Raw genomic sequence first — 16,875 nt, 5'->3', positions numbered from 1 at the left:
AGATTAGTGAAGGATAGATGGGGCCCACAAGGAACAAGCAGAGTAAGCTGGTCCCTGAAGCAAAGGATATAGCAGAGGTGCTAGATGAATATATTGCTTCTATCTTTACAAATTAGCAGATGATGACAATGACCCTGTTGAAAATGTGTGTGTTGAGCACCTGAGCAGTACAGTGATAGATAAAGAAGGGGTGCTAAAAAGGCCAGCAGGGGATGCACCCTAGATTGCTGAGAGGTAAGGGGGCAAATTGCAGAGCCATTGACAGTAATTTCCCAGGCCTGTCTGAACACAAGGTAAGTCCTGGGGGACTGGAGGATTACAAATATGACACCGATGATTTAAAAAAAGGGTAAAGGAAACTATAGATCTGTCAGCTTGACATCAACAATGGGAAAACTGAAGGAGGCTCGATGGAGATGAATCATATCTATAATTGTTCATGACGGGTCTTCGGTGCATAATTTGCAATAAAGAATGATCCTGTACTCAGTATTTTTCTGGAGAAATATTAATTATGTAGTAAGTAACTGTACTGCATGTGCTACATTTTGCTGGAAAAACCTTTACTTTTATTAAGAGATATTGTAATAGTTTTGGTCATGAATTCCATTTGCTGTAGCTTATGTAGAGTTTTAAAATTAGATGTAGAATATTTGTTACAGTGCACTGTTTGCCGATTGAATGGATTTTGTTTCCGGTAAACTACAGCATTGTGAACCTTGCTGGAAAATTACTGTCAATGGCTCTTCAATTTGCTCTCTTACTTCTCTCAGCAATCTAGGGTGCATCCCCTGCTGGCCTTTTCAGCACCTCCTCTTTATCTATCACTGTACAGCTCAGTTGCTGTAAGTCCTGTCCCACCATCAACTCTGGATAAGTAACAGTATAAAACTATTGCTGTTCCAACATTTGGCAGTTGGTTCAAACCTAAGCAACATCAAGAATGGAATATGACAGCAATTATTGTTACCTTGATCCCAAATAATGCCGTGGACCGGGAAACAGCAAAATTAAAAACACTTGTACCGTATGTACTCATGTAAAGGTCAATCTAATGTCTAAGTTGACCCCTCATTTTGGCCAAAAATCTGGTAATTTTCATATACTTTGTGTATATGTCGACCCTAGCTTTTCAGGGGTCTCTTTCTGACCATATATGCAGCCTTAAAGGGCATGATTTGCCCATTTTTGATTCAAATTCATCACATATGCCACCAGAATATGTTTGCACAACACAATTTTCAAATTGTTAAATTGAATGTTGGTCAGGAAATATATACTGTGTATATTTATTTATGTAATATCTACATACATATATCTGACCGGTGCATGCAAATATCTATGGTACCTTATGGCAGCCCTTGACCTTGTCCTCCTGCTGTTACCTCAGTTTCTTAGAAGTAGGTGTCATGTACAGTTGTGCTCTGAACCCATTGTAAAACTCTCCCAAATTTTTCCGACAAAATGGCATCATGGAAGAAACAAGTAAAACAGCGCAGTTTAAACTAAAAATTATTGAAGTTGCAGAGAAGAACACCAATAGCAAAGCTCTGAGTTTCTGAAAAGCTTGTCAGAGATTGGAGGAAAATAGCCACACAGTTAAAGGCTATGCCAAAACAGGGGTATGCCAACCAAGGAAAGCTGAGCAAGTGGCCACAACTAGAACAAAAGATTGCTGACTGAGTAATTAAGTGTCATCAGAACGGAAGCATAGTGATTCAACAATGTATCAGAATACGTGCCAAAAATGAAGCAAAAAAAGACTGATTCAGTAGCTGGCAGAATAGAGACAGTTATTTTGTAGATAAATATTCAACAATTGCCATAATTCTTTTTCCTTTTGTTATTTGTTATTTTATATAGAGATCTGGCTCTTGTTGACCCATTTTTTGATTCATGCCAAGCATGAGTTTCATCCCTTTGAAAATGATACCTCGTGTATAAGTTGACCCCCTAATTTCAGCTTAAAAACAGTCTTCGAAACTAGACCTATGTACTGTAATTTATTTAAAATGTTGCGGAAATCTGCACTTACTTTTAAGAATGTTGTTGTGGTTCTGTTCGCCGAGCTGGGAATTTGTGTTGCAAACGTTTTGTCCCCTGTCTAGGTGACATCCTCAGAGCTTGTGAGCCTCCTGTGAAGCGCTTCTGTAATTTTTCCTCCGACATTTATAGTGGCTTATTTCTGCCGCTTCCGGTTGTCAGTTCCAGCTGTCCGCTGCAGTGGCCGGTATGTTCATGAACACCAACTAGCCACGAAACGACACGACCAGCTATCCTTAGTAGCCACACACACGCAGTTGACAAGCAACATGAATTTGACTGGGACAACACTACTATTATAGGGCAAGCCAAACAGAGAACAGCCAGGGAATTCCTAGAGGCATGACACTCATCCACAGATTCTATCAACAAACACATCGACCTGGACCCAATATACCGGCCACTGCAGCGGACAGCTGGAACTGACAACCGGAAGCAGCAGAGACAGGCCACTATAAATGCCGGAGGAAACAGCACAGAAGCACTTCACAGGAGGCTCCCAAGCACTGAGGGTGTCACCCAGACAGGGGACGAAACGTTTGCAACACAAATTCCCAGCTTGGTGAACAGAACCACAGCAACGAGCACCCAAGCTACAAATCTTCTCCCAAACTTTGAACTTTTAAGAATGCTGGAGGAGACCCTTTAAGGGTTTGCATCAGTTGTTGTAATGACCGTAACAAGGCCAGCCAGGTAGGCCTCATAGAATATGAGTTCCCTGATTGAAGCTGTTAACTTTGTTCAATCGGGGAGCCCTGGCTGACAGATTTAAAAGGGGAGTGTAGCTCTGCAGTTGTGGCTGAGTGATTAAGGCGATGGATTAGAAATCCATCGTATTTCCATACATATATTCGAATTTTGCCTATTATTTTGGAGGTCATTTCAGCTGACTGTCTACCCCCCTTCCGTGGTTATGTTCAAGTCTGGGTGTCCTTGGAGAGGTAGCATGTGGTGTCCACTAACACTCAATGCCTTTAGGGAAAAGGAGCCCTGAGGGGGATGGAGTGCTTTATTACCCCCTGCAATTTTATTTTGATATAATCCCCACCCCCCTTTCATGGTTTTCACATAAGCTTTGCTCCTTACTGGTTCCCTGGCCACAAGGGTGTTTTTCCTGGTGGTGGAAATATTGAATAAAATTGTTTGCACAATGGTGTCTTCATTGAGTCCCTGAACTTGCACGCACACACAGCATGGATGCTGTGGGGGGAAATAAGCACTAAAAAGGTGATTGTCAGAGATCCTGACACTCTGAGAGCTGACTCTGAAGAGGCTGTACTAAAGTCAAGGACTGTTCAGGTATAAATAAAAGGTGACTTGGTGACAGGATACCGGCCTCTGTAGAGTTATTTTAGTTGCAAAAGGATCATTTGTAACTTTCCAGGTTAATAAGAAATAATGGTCCATGTGACCTGACTACCCTTGACCTAGAAGCAGTAACAACAGGAAGAGAGTTAAGTCCAAAAGCCATACAGTTGTCAGGCTCAAAGGAAATACTGGATTAGTGGTGCTGGAAGAGCACAGCAGTTCAGGCAGCATCCAACGAGCAGCAAAATCGACGTTTCGGGCAAAAGCCCTTCATCAGGAATAAAGGCTGTGAGCCTGAAGCATGGAGAGATAAGCTAGAGGAGGGTGGCGGTAGGGAGAGAGTAGCATAGAGTACAATGCATAGAGTGGGGGAGGGGATGAAGGTGATAGGTCAAGGAGGAGAGGGTGGAGTGGATAGGTGGAAAAGGAGATAGGCAGGTTCGACAAGTCCGGACAAGTCAAGGAGACAGTGCTGAGCTGGACAGCACTGTCTCCTTGACTTGTCCGGACTTGTCGAACCTGCCTATCTCCTTTTCCACCTATCCACTCCACCCTCTCCTCCTTGACCTATCACCTTCATCCCCTCCCCCACTCACCCATTGTACTCTATGCTACTCTCTCCCCACCCCCACCCTCCTCTAGCTTATCTCTCCATGCTTCAGGCTCACTGCCTTTATTCCTGATGAAGGGCTTTTGCCCGAAACGTCGATTTCGCTGCTCGTTGGATGCTGCCTGAACTGCTGTGCTCTTCCAGCACCACTAATCCAGTATTTGCTTTCCAGCATCTGCAGTCATTGTTTTTACCTCAGGCTCAAAGGAAAGCCAGGGGCAGAAGCACACAGCTGCAGATATAAACAAGAACTATAGCACAACACAATTACTAAACTCCTGGTGTGTTTAGGAGCAAGTCGAGTTTCTACTTCAAGGTTAGTTTGGCAGTACAAATAAAACTAGAACTCCAGAAACCCATTGGTAAGTGATTACCTGAGCTAAAAGAGACGGAATCCTAACAGTTGAGTTTGTATCGGAGGACCTGTTGGTTCAAAAATTACTGACTGAGAGTGGATGCCATTAGGATTAACATGACTTTTTGAGAGAGGCATGTGTCTTGTTGGAGCTGACTGTAACTGAATGGAGTGCAGCTACTGGTGAACATGATTCGAGAGCCAAATCAATTGAGGGGAAATGAGAGAGCTGATGAACTAGAGATCCTGTTGGAAAGACTGGAAAGCTTGTATGGAGATTGGGATGCAGGTGTTTCCGGTTGGGTAAGGTTCTTGTACCTTTGTTTATTTTCTATTTAAGAGGAGATTTATCTTTTTGATGTATAATTTGTCTGTTAATTATTGTTTAATTTTCATTTCCATTCATTTTGCTGTTCATTTTAGTCTAAAAATTATAAGAACGTAAGTCTTGTGGAGAGCTCCTTAATTTGCATGCTATTTGGCAAATTTGGTGATTTTGATTAATGGTTCCCCTGCAGGGCTTGTAAACCAGCTCAGTGCAATGTTATATTAGCTGATGTTGTGTTGAGCATGTTCTTACCACATGCTGAATGGACCATTTTGTGACAGATGAGAAAGAAAGTGAAAGTTTGTCACGCAGCTCATCCTGGGTTCTTTTCAACTTTCTGACTTGAAGCCTGTAACGAACAGGCAATTTGTTCATCACTAGTTGTCCTTAACAATGTGGGAGAGGATACAATAGCTTACATTCTGTTAGATCTCATGTTTTCCAGTGAGAGCCCGGGTCTGGTGGTAGATTCAGTTCCAGTTTTATTTTGGTACAACTTCATTACAGCTTCAGATTTACTTTGCAGTAAGGCACACGGAAACTTGAGATTATATACAGTTAAAAACTTAGAGGGCACGCACACCCTTTAGCTGCTACTGGTCAGCAGTGCTGGATTGTCTCTCTGTGATTGGTGTCTGGGGGGGCGCAACATCTTAAAGAGATGGCCAGGCTGATGATCTAGCCCCTGGTCATGATGTTTTCACAGACTTTCTTATCTTCCTTCTTGAAGCTTTTCACAATGGATAACATTTGGTAGCTGCACATTCTCTCTCATTTAAGACAGACCAGCTATTGCTTGCTTGTGGAGACTTTATTAATCATGTATTTTCCCACATGCTCTAACCGCATGGCCAGCCGTCGGCCATTTTGTGCCACCCAGTCATGGGTAGCCCTAATGCATCCCCAGAATAAGTCCGTAATTTATTCATTTTCGAGAAAGGGCAGATTAGCAGAACACCTGCACTACTACTCTGCTCCAAATCCTCAGCACAATCAGCAGAGATCCTCTGTGCTTGTGTAATGACTACTTATTTAGTTAAACCACTATCTATTCCTGTAGTGCTGGTTATACAAAGGAGGGGAATGCTTCTGTTTATAAGAACTGGAGTAATAAACAAACGAATGTACAAAGTGTTATTTTGTAATCGTGAGAGCCTTGTACTTTCCCTCTAGGTACAGATGGCCCAAATTCTGTAAATAGATCAGCTCTTGGTTAACCTGATGTTATTTTCTGTTAATTTATGGATGTGGGCATCACTGGAAAGACCTGCAATTATTGTCCATCTCTAATTACCCATGACCTGTGTAGCTATTTCAGAGTCAGCCACCTTACTGTGAGTCTGGAGTCACTTAGTGAGCAGAGCATTCTTCTTCCCATAAAGCACATTATTGAACCAGTGGGCTTTTACAGGAATCTGAGGTTCCTGGTCACCATTATTGAGGTTTATCATTTCCAGATATACTTATTCTCAAGCTGTCATGGTGGAATTTGAACGATCATCTTTCTGGGACCTTATTGTTAGTTGAGTGGTATAACCATTATTTTACCTCACCCAATTTTGGCAAGTACTAGTAAATGCCCAACTGCTTCCCAAGGTTCAACCATCTGGAAGTTTTAGTTTATTCAAAAAAAACCCACTAAAATATGCACATGTATAGCATGCCTGGAGTGCGAATGACAAATCTTGAACTTTTATATATACAAAGTAAACTTTTCTAATTGTTACCTTCATGGCCTTCCTTAGCCGGAAATGGAAAATGATGATGTACCAATCCAAGGAAAGCAGTTGTTTTGATGGTGAAATGTATGCCTTATTTCATACGCACCGTGTTGGCCATGGGTTTGTATATACTTTCCCAAATGAACCCCAGATGTATGTCTGCAAATGTTTCCTGTCATTCACTGACTGTCAGGAAATGGAATAAAATTGAGATACAAGAAGTTTTTTAAAAAACTGTTTCACTGGCATGTCAGATTGTTAGGTCACTATTCAGAGCAGGTGTCTGCATGTTGAACATTGACGTCTGACGATCTTGAGTTACTGCTGAACAGAATACTGCCTCCAAACCAAACAGATTTACGCATAGATCTTACTGAGTACTCTGGACTTCAGTGTGGAGAATTGCTGATTTCCATAAAGACAGAAGAATCAAACATGCTGTAAATGATCTTTCTTTCATTACATTCAGAGGAATTAACGTATTACTCTTAGGGCTGAATGTTCACAGCTGAGTGAGCCATGTCCTCGATGTTGCTAAAAAGCAGCCTGGTCAAAAAGTATAGTGCAGTAAATCATTTTTATTTCAGCTGCTTTAATAATTGAAACTGTTATGGATTTCAGATCCGCTCCAGATGTTCTTCCGGAATTATCCTAACTATGATGCAGATGTATGACTTGGGATTGGAGATGTAATAATGGGAGAGTTCCATTTGTCGAATAGTCCACAGTCCTGGGAATGTGGCTTCACATGAGCCTTTGCAACTTTTGAAAGACACACTGACTAATGTTCAAGTGAATTGCGATCCATGTTGTAGAGAAGACCAAAACTAGAATTTGTTTTACATTTATTCATTCCTGGGATGCAGGGTACATCCCTAGATGCCCTTGAAACACGTGGCTTACTTGGTCATTTCAGGGAGCAGTTAGGAGTCAAAACTATAGGTCTGGAGTCACATGTAGACCAGACAGGTAAGGACAGCAGATGTTCCTCCCTAAAGGTCACAGAGTCAACCTTTTAGTTGAAGTCACCGTATCTTTCACTGTGTTTCTTGAATTCCATACTCCATGTGGGAGCCTTGCTTTGCATAATAGTAACTGTTTAACAAACATCCTTTAGGGAACACTGACATTTTACAAGGACCCCCACATTTTCACTGCTGGATTTTATGATACTTACAAAAGTGTGTGAAATTCCTCAATTTGTCTGTCCTTTAGCCTCCAGCTGAGAGAAAACTAGCACAAGAATTACTGTTTCATAAAATAAATAGATTCTAGCTACAGGTAAACAAATTACGAGAAGTTAACATATAACTTTGCTAGTTAAGTGCTCTAATCCCCTTTGTAAAACTGTTCTAACACAGACAGAAATGAAAAAAAAAGGGTTTCATGGATGGAGGGAAAAACCGGGAAAGCATTTCAATGGCCCATGTCCACAGGGTTTGTTCAGATGATCCTTTTGGTTTGTGAAGACCTGCTGGTCTGTGACCTTCCTTCTCCAGGAATTTCCATTTGTTTGCAGGTTGACTGGGTCACATCTACCCCTCTCATTTATTGGTTAAGAGCCACAGCTTACAACAACTGCTGAGGGGAATAAACTGGCCTTCCTTCAGGGTTTTACTACTGAGAAAAAGGTCAGCTTCCTTTTTTTTTTAGAAGAGATTTGACAGCTTCTGACCAAATATTCACACCCACAAGCTGTTCAGCTACCTGGGAGCCAATAACATAGCTGTTGGCAGGCAGAAAACCTTTCTCATTGACAACTGGTCACAATTCCCCAGAACAATTTGTTGCCAGCTGAATATCGCCTCATTTCCCAGAAGTGTAGATCTCATGTTACTACAAATGCCTGGAAATGTTGTTGTTCCCTGCATATGAGGTAATGGTAATGCCATCATAGTTAACCTTGTTAGCAGCAGATATATGGGAACGCCGCCACCTTCAAGTTTCCCTGGAAACCACTCACTATCCTCACTTGGAAATATATCGCTGTTCCTGCGCTGTCCTGGATCAAAATCCTGGTATTCCCTCCCTAATGGCATTGTGGGTCAACCCACAGCAGGTGGATGGTTCAAGAAGGCAGCTCACCATCACCTTCTCAAGGGGCAACAAGGGACAGGCAATCAATGCTGGTCAGGCAGCGATGTCCACAGCCCACAAATGAACGCCATTTTAAAAAAAATTGTAGAGCACCATGGGGCTGCTGTCTCATTAGAGGAGAGAGATTACTGGTGGTGAATTTAACCTGAGGGTCACCATGCCTCAGACAAGGGATGAAGTTGAGAAGCTGGAACAGTTATGGTAATCTCAGTCAATGTGGGAATTGAATCTGATATGAACATATATAACTCCAAGCAAGTGTTATTGAACCACATTGTGAGCCTGATCAATAATCTTAAATTAGGTGTTAGTGTAAAGCTGAACATACTGGGGATTGCTCATTGAATGTGTCACTGTTTTGTACGGTAGGCAGAATGTCTTGATGGTTATACCCTGTTATTGGAAAGTGCCACGTGTGTTGCTACTGCAGAGCAGCAGAGGCAAACAGTTAGCTTCACTTGGTCATCCAATTTTAATCTTCCTCTGTCATCCTACCTCAAGCAACGGGGTCAATCGTGTGATTCTTGGTAGCTCCATGCTGGAAATTGATGGGAATGTGGAATGAAAACAGATCAGCCATGATCCTAATGAATGGTTTGAAGGGCTGAATGGCCAAAATGTGCTCCTTTAAAAATTGAACAGACTGCGGATGCTGGAAATCAGAAACAAAAACAGAGATTGTTGGAAAAGCTCAGTAGGTCTGGCAGCATCTGTGGAGAGAAATCAGAGTTAACGTTTCGGGTCACTTGACCTGAAACATTAACCCTGATTTCTCTCCACAGATGCTGCCAGACCTGCTCAGCTTTTCCACCAACTTTTGTTTTTGCTGCTAAATCTGCTCCTGGTTTGTATGCATCTCATGTATTTTTATTTGCCTTAACAGTGGAAGAGAAGTAAAAGAGGTGCCCCACGCACTATTGCGTATTTTGTACCAATTCAGTGTTAATACCTGCCTCAATCACTCTTTACAGAATCAAAAGAATCATCAAATCCACCTCTAATTTTGTCCCTCACTTTCCAGATAGCTGTTTTGTTCTAGTCTGGCATTAGGATTGTCAATGAAATATGTTCTTTTTCTGACAGCGAATTGTTCTCCAAAGTGCCAAAATGGAGGGATGTGTCTAAGGCCCCAGCTTTGCGTGTGTAAACCAGGCACCAAAGGTAAAGCATGCGAGGAGACGTCGTCCAGCGTTCAACCCACAAACAATCAAGACACGGTGGCCCAGGCTCAGCCTATCCCGCAACAGGCGCCCCAGCAAACCATGACCCAGAGATTGGTGCAACCTCCTCAGAATATCAATGCACTGGGCCACATGTCTTTGACTGTCAAGCAGAAACCTTCCATGGTGGTGCCCCAGCAGTCTCAGTAAGTCCTGCTCGCACTGTAATTTATGAGACTTTGTGTCCGTGGGCGTCAGGTTTGTGGATGACACAGAAATAAGGGGGAAGGCAAATAGTGAAGGAAGACACAAAGAGTTTGCAGAGACTTACAGACAGGTTAAACGAGAGGGCAAAAACTGAGCAGCTGGAGTATAATGTGGGATACTGTGAGGTTACGCACGTTGGCAAAAAGAGTGGAGGAGCTGAATATTATTTTAAACATAGAACTTTGCAGGAGAGACCAATTGGGGTGGTCCTCATGTCCAAGTTACAAATGTCTGGCATAGATGTTCAACAAGAATAGTGAAGGGAGATGGAATGTCTGCCTTTATTTTCAAGGGAATAGGGGTCTAAAAGTAGGGAAGTCTTGCTTAAACAAATACTGTAGTTAGACTGTACTGAAAATACTGTGAACAGTTTTGGTCCCCTTATTTAAGGAAAGATTGTTGATATTGGAGGCAGTTCACAGAAGGTTCAGTAGGTTGATCCTGGATAGAGAGAGTTTTTCTTCTGAGTGAGGTTAGTGGGTTGGGCATTTGTTCATTGGAATGGAGATGAATGCGAGGCAACCATACTGAAACATATAAGGTTGTTAGGGGACCCTACAGGGGAATAAAACAAAGAATTGCAATACTGGAGATATGAAACATAAAACAGAAATTGCTGAAGAAACTCAGCAGGTATGGCAGCATCTGAGGGAAGAAAGCAGAGTTAATGTTTCGCATTCAGTGACCCTTCCTCAGAACTGTTAGCAGCTAGGAAACACAGTGACACTAACAGGGTAGATGCCTCTATAAGGTCACCCCTCAGCCTCTGACGCTCCAGGGAAAACAGCTCTAGCCTATTCAACATTTCCCTGTAGCTCAAATAGCAACATCTTTTCTGAACCCTTTCAAGTTTCATAAGGGGCATGGATAGGATAAATAGACAAAATCTTTTCCCTGGGATGGGGGAGTCCAGAACTAGAGGACATAGGTTTAGGGTGAGAGGGGAAAGATATAAAAGAGACCTAAGGGGTAACATTTTCACACAGAGGATGATACGTGTATGGAATGAGGTGCCAGAGGAAGTGGTGGAAGCTGGTACAATTGCAACATTTAAAAGGCATCTGGAGGGGTATATCTGGAGGGGTATATGAATAGGAAGGGTTTAGAGGGATATGGGACAGGTACTGGCAGGTGGGACTAGTTTGGGTTGGGATATCTGGTCAGCATGGACGGGTTGGACCAAAGGCTCTGTTTCTGTGCTGTACATCTCTATGACTCTATGACTTTAAAAAAAGCTGTTAATGTGACATTGCTTTCATTTCAGAAGCATGAACAGATCAATAAGAGAGGAAGGAGGGGCTAGTTGTCATGTGAACAAAATTGTTACATGATTCTCACTGTTTTATATCAAAGAATCCCTTCAGTGCAGAAAGAGGCCATTTGGGCCATCGAGTCTGCACTGAGCCTCTGAAGGGCATCCGGCTCAGACACAGCCCCATGCCCCTACCCTATCCCTGTAACCCTGAATTTCCCATGGCTAATCCACCTAGACTGCACGTCCCTGGACCCTATCGGCAATTTTGCATGGCCAGTCCGCCCTAACCTGCACATGGGAGGGATTCAGAGCACCTGGTGGAAACCCATGCAGTTAAAGGGAGAATGTGCAAACTCCACACTGACAGTCTCCCGAGGGTGGAATCGAACACTGAGCCACTGTGCTGCTCAAATCTTCCGTAACATTTCTTGAGGCTTATTGTGAAGACTGGTCTGAGACAGGAGTGTGACCACACAGCAGGGAGGTGCTTCGATTGATCAGTGACCAGGAACTGAGAGTGAGAAAAATGCAACTGGTAAGGGAGTAGTCCTTAGACTGGTTCTAGTGTAGCAGGGCAGACAGTTATCGGTGTCTGTTTCTCTTTGAAGTTGTCCCTCTGAAGACTAGACCTTGCAGTGCACATGACTGATAATACCTGGTTATGTGTGGGAGGCACTCAGTCTGCAGCCTTGCAGACACAAAGTTTCGGAAGATTTTACAGCCAGTTTTCCATTGGCTTCTGCAATAAAATAAGGCCAATATGAAAGCAGCGTTTGTGATTTTGTATTGCAGTAATGAAAGTGTTTTATAGTTAATGTTTGGCTGCTTTGTGGACTATACAGTGAATAATTACAGTTACTGTTACTTTTGGAAGAGTGTTCCTCTTGTGCCCACAATCCCAACTGAACTTGTAATGTGTATTTATTGAAGATCTTTTCCACCCTTACAGATATGGGTGCATTACCAATGACTGCGGCTGCTCACCAGCTGTTGGCAGACTGGCTTGTTACCCGAGGCAATTCAGTCTAATCCCATCATCACTCAAAGTCCATGAACAGATACTTTCCAGCAGGTTTTCTAATTACAGCACAGGAGGAAGCCATTCACCCATCATGTCTGTACCTGCTCTCTGTAGAGCAATCTAACCAGTCCCATTCCCCTACTCGATCTGTGCAGATTTAGTTCACTTAAGTTCCATCCAGTTTCCTTTCAAATTCATTCATTTTACCACTCTCAAAAACAGACACAGAGTCATTGAGCTGTACAGTATGGAAACAGACCTTTGGTCCAACTCATCCATGCTGACCAGATATCCTAAATTAATCTAGTCCCATTTACCAGCACTTGGCCATATCCCTCTAAGCCCTTCCTATTCATATACCCATCCAGATGCCTTTTAAATGTTGCAATTGTACCAGCCTCCACCACTTCCTCTGGCAGCTCATTCCATACACGTACCATCCCCCCTCATGAAAATGTTGGCCCTTAGGTCCTTTTTTAATCTTTTCCTTCTCACCTTAAACATATGCCCTCTAGTTCAGCTCTGTCCAATGCTGGGGAAAAGACCTTGGCCATTCACCCTCTCCATGCCCTTCTTGATTTGATAGACTTCTATAAGGTCACTCCTCAGTGTCCAACATTCCAGGGAAAATAGCTCCAGCCTATTCAGCCTGTACCTTTAACTCAAACCCTCCAACCCCAGCAGCATCCTTATTAATGTTTGCTGCACCCTTTCAAGTTTAACAACATAGTTCCATGTCATTACCACTTGACGTTCTTTCTTGACAATCCTGCTGCATCTCTTGTTCAAAATGTTAAATCACTGTCTCCTAGTTCTTGGATTATCAGCCTTTTGGAACAGTGCATCTTTAGTTTGCTTTGTATAAACCCATCACAATCATTTACACCTCCATTAAATTTTTCCGGAAATATCTATTCTCCAAGAAGAAAAAAAATCAACTTTGCTATCCTAACCGTGTCCCTAGATTCCCTCATCCCTGGCACTGTTCCAGTAAGTTTCTTCTGCAGCCTGTAAGGATCCACACATCCTTTTGAAAATGTTGTGACCAGACTGGATGCAGTACAAAATCTGCAGCCTAACCAGAACTTTATAAAGATTTAGCGTAACATCCATGTTTGTATACGCCAGCAACAGAATTTAGAAAGCCCAAGATAATATATTCTTTGCTGATAGATCTCTCTGTCACCACCAAAGATCTCTGTCGATGAACTTCCAAGTCCATCTTTTCTTGCAAACTCTTTTGAAAGGAGCCATCCAGTTTTTTTTTAATTGTCTCTCTCTCTCTCTATTCTTTTTGTACAAATGCAATCCCTCTGACTTCTCTGTGTTAAACTGCATCATGTCGTTTGATCTGCTGGCCTATCTACGTGCTATTGTAATTGATTGACCATCAGCCACACTTGCAAGTTTTGTTTCATTGGCAAATTTTGACTATTTTCTACGTATTCCAAAATCTGGGCCATTTCTGTCGAGTAAAATAAACAGTGTTCCTAGCATTGTAACATTGAAGCGAACAAATTAATACCAGTCTCCAGTCTAAAATAACCATTTACCAGAATTCTCGGTTTCCTGACCATAAACTAGTTTGTTTTTAATCCAAGCTGACACTAGCCTTTCTATTCCATGAACCTCAGTTACTCTCACCACCAATTTAAGATTGTCAGTCAAACTTGTAGTGTTGGCTCACTTGAGTGTACTGGAACCTACATATATTAATAAGCAGGGCCCTATTCTTTGCAGACAGAAAGAATAGATAAACACGCACTGTGCCTGCTTCAACTCAACAAAGCATGTGACAACCATTTTCTAGTCCACTCCTGAGGACAATGCCTTGGCCAATTAAAGTCGAACTGTGTGGTTTACGTTTAAACAAAGTCTGGTGGTAAACTGTCAGTCATCATCTAACTGATGCATTCTCCATGGCAATGCCTCCCCCATCAGAGTCCAATTGCCAACCAATCAGCTCTCTCATTTCATGCATCTGAAAAATTGCTCCCATTTACATTACTGTATCTTGCAAGTGTGCTCATAAATACAGTATGCAAAGCTTCCATAAAGTGTCTTTTCCCAGCAATACTCAATCGCATTTTTTGTTAACCAACCTTTTATACTTTCCTTGCTCTTCTTCATTGCTAATCTAAAACTTAATGATCACTCTTCCCTGAGTGTTCCCCACAAAAGCCACTTGTCCCACATGGTCCACCTCATTCCCTGAAAGCAGATCCTGTAATGCCTCCTTTCTAGCTTGTTAGAGAAGATACTAGTCAAGGAAGTTCTTCTGAGCATGGTTCAGAAAATTCTCATCCTCCTTACCCTTTACTCTACCAATGTCCCAATTAGTTTGTTAAAGTATGTGTTTCTTGAACATATCTCTGATCTCCCTACAGGTATCTCCTCAATCTTTGTCTATGTTTCTCATTCTTTCTCTCTTTTTCTCTTACTATCCAATAAAATAGCTTCAGTTGCATGATTATCTCAACTCTAACCAAATGGATTTTGTTTTTGACATCCTCCCTTTGCAATATCTTTACAATATTTTCCTTGATCCACGTTGCTTCCCCAGCTCAGTTTTTCCCTCCCTTATCTTCTTTGAGAATATTGTGTCCTTGAATATTAAGTGCCTGGTCCTCACTATTTTAAACTCATATTTTCATCATTGTCACTGCATTGTATTCCTGTATGGCTACTTGTGCTTATTTGCCATACATTGTGCAATGACATAACCTGCATTCCAATCCTGTTTTTGTATCCCTTGTAATCTTTCTCAACATGATCCTCTCCGACTTGATTTTCTTTTCTGGTTCTGACTACGCTTTATGCACCTTATTTTGCTTTTCTACCTCTGCATGCTGGTGCCCACTTCCCTGCCAATTTAGTTTAAATCCTCTCCAGCCTTATGAGTCAACCTTGTCATTGGTACTGTTAAGGTGCAAACTGCATCTCTTGAATAGGTGCATCTACCCTCGAGCTGGTCCCAGTAGGAATGTGAAGCTCTTTTCACCTGCACCAGGTCTCATCCAAGAGATTGATCCCTCTGTCTTCCTACTTCTACTCTCACTAATGTATGGCACTGCGGGTAATACAAAATAACTATTTTCAAGGTCCTACGCTTCACCTTCCCCCCTATTCCCTGAAAGTCTGATCAGGATTGTGTCCAGAAGCAGGGAGTCTGATTTTTTTTTCGCTGTCCCACTCTCCAGCCACTGAGACTTCACGGGAACAGGAGTGGGCTATTTTGATGCTCTTCTATTATTCAGAGAGCTCATGGCTGACCTGAGACTCAACACTATAATAACATTGACTGACATCTATTGATCACAATTTTAATATTAATAAATGATCCTACAGCATTTGCCATTTCTTGAAGAGAGATCTAAATTTCTGCCACCCTTTGCCTGTAGAAGTGTTTCTGAATTCCATTCCTCAAAGGTCCTGCTCTAATATTTACATTACATTCTTTGGTCCTAGACCCCCCCAAATACCAGAAGTAGCTTCTCAGGATCTACACCATCTTTGAAACACCATCTTCAAAGTATCTTTGAAACTTTGGTAAAATCATTCCTACACTTCCAGGGAATATAATCCGCATGTGTAATCACTTCTTGTACTTTTATCCTTTGAGTCTAGCTATCGTTCTAGTGAATCAATGCTGTACTTCTTCCAAGGTTACCATAACCTTGCAAAGATGTGCTGTCCAGAAAAGCTCACAATACTCCAGATGTAGTCTGACCATGGCATTATATAGATCTTCCACTTCTTCAAATTATTGTCCCATTGATAAGCAGGCCCTCATTCCAATCCAGCACAACTCTTCTACAGACAACTTGCACTTACCCTCAATTGCATCATAAATTACTATTCACGTCAAACTTATGAAAAGAACTGTATTCAAGTGTAGCCTTCTGCCAACTTTCTGAAGAGCCATCAGTCCAAGGTGGGATAGGATCTGAAGCAGACTAAGTGCCTTCTTATTTTATGAATGAGTCTGGTCTGGATACTGTCCAAGTTTTCAGTACTCCCACTTAATGAAACTCAATAACCCTGTCGTCACTATCCACCCATCTCTCTCTTCCTCGGTTTCTGTATGATAGTCTGGATTCTTATTTCTCAGTTAGCAGACTGTTACACCCCAGTTCAACTCTTGTGATCTGAGCTTTTGGGATTGGTCTTTGTGCTTTTGGAGAGGTGGGGGAAGTGAAATTGAAAGTGAGTGCTCTATTTGCTCCTATTGCTGTCTCCACCCTCACCAATGGTTGAGTCAACCTCTGAATATGCACCGACATGTTTTCCTCGCAATGGTCTGAGCCAGTGCTCTACTGTCTTGTGGATGACATTAAAATAAACAAATAAAATATGGTTCTCTCCATTTGCTCTCTCATTTGCTGTGACATTACAATACCCTGCGCCATGATTGGAAGAATGGACAAAGAACGCTCCCAGTTTCCTGTCCTATATTTGATCCTCAGCCCATTTTACTCAAAGCAGATTAACTGACCATTTATCACCTTACTGTGCGTGGGGCCTTGCTGCATGCAAACTGAGTGCTGCTTTTCCTTCCATTACAGTGCCAATTACACCTCAGTCGTCCTCCGTGAGCTGTGAAAAGCCATGGGATATCCTGAGGTCAGGAAAATTGCTCCAAAATAACCAAACTTTGTCTTATCACTGTGTTACAATGTGGTGACATTTGCAATACCAGCATTTTTTGTA

The 16,875-nt window shown here is 42.1% G+C and overlaps 1 protein-coding gene across 5 annotated transcripts in view; it reads left to right on the top strand.

Moving 5' to 3' along the window:
- ltbp1 (latent transforming growth factor beta binding protein 1) overlaps window positions 1-16,875 on the top strand; it is a 349,362-nt gene that overhangs the window by 21,087 nt on the left and 311,400 nt on the right. For all 5 annotated transcript variants that reach the window (XM_072580504.1, XM_072580506.1, XM_072580508.1 and 2 more), the window contains exon 3: window positions 9,546-9,828. In XM_072580504.1, coding sequence (XP_072436605.1) covers window positions 9,546-9,828 — 283 coding nt within the window. The remainder of the gene's footprint in view (window positions 1-9,545; window positions 9,829-16,875) is intronic.

This window comes from Chiloscyllium punctatum, chromosome 11 (assembly GCF_047496795.1).
Source record: "Chiloscyllium punctatum isolate Juve2018m chromosome 11, sChiPun1.3, whole genome shotgun sequence".
In the NCBI taxonomy this organism is placed as follows: Eukaryota; Metazoa; Chordata; class Chondrichthyes; order Orectolobiformes; family Hemiscylliidae; genus Chiloscyllium; species Chiloscyllium punctatum.
This window is presented reverse-complemented; position numbering and strand designations above follow the sequence as displayed.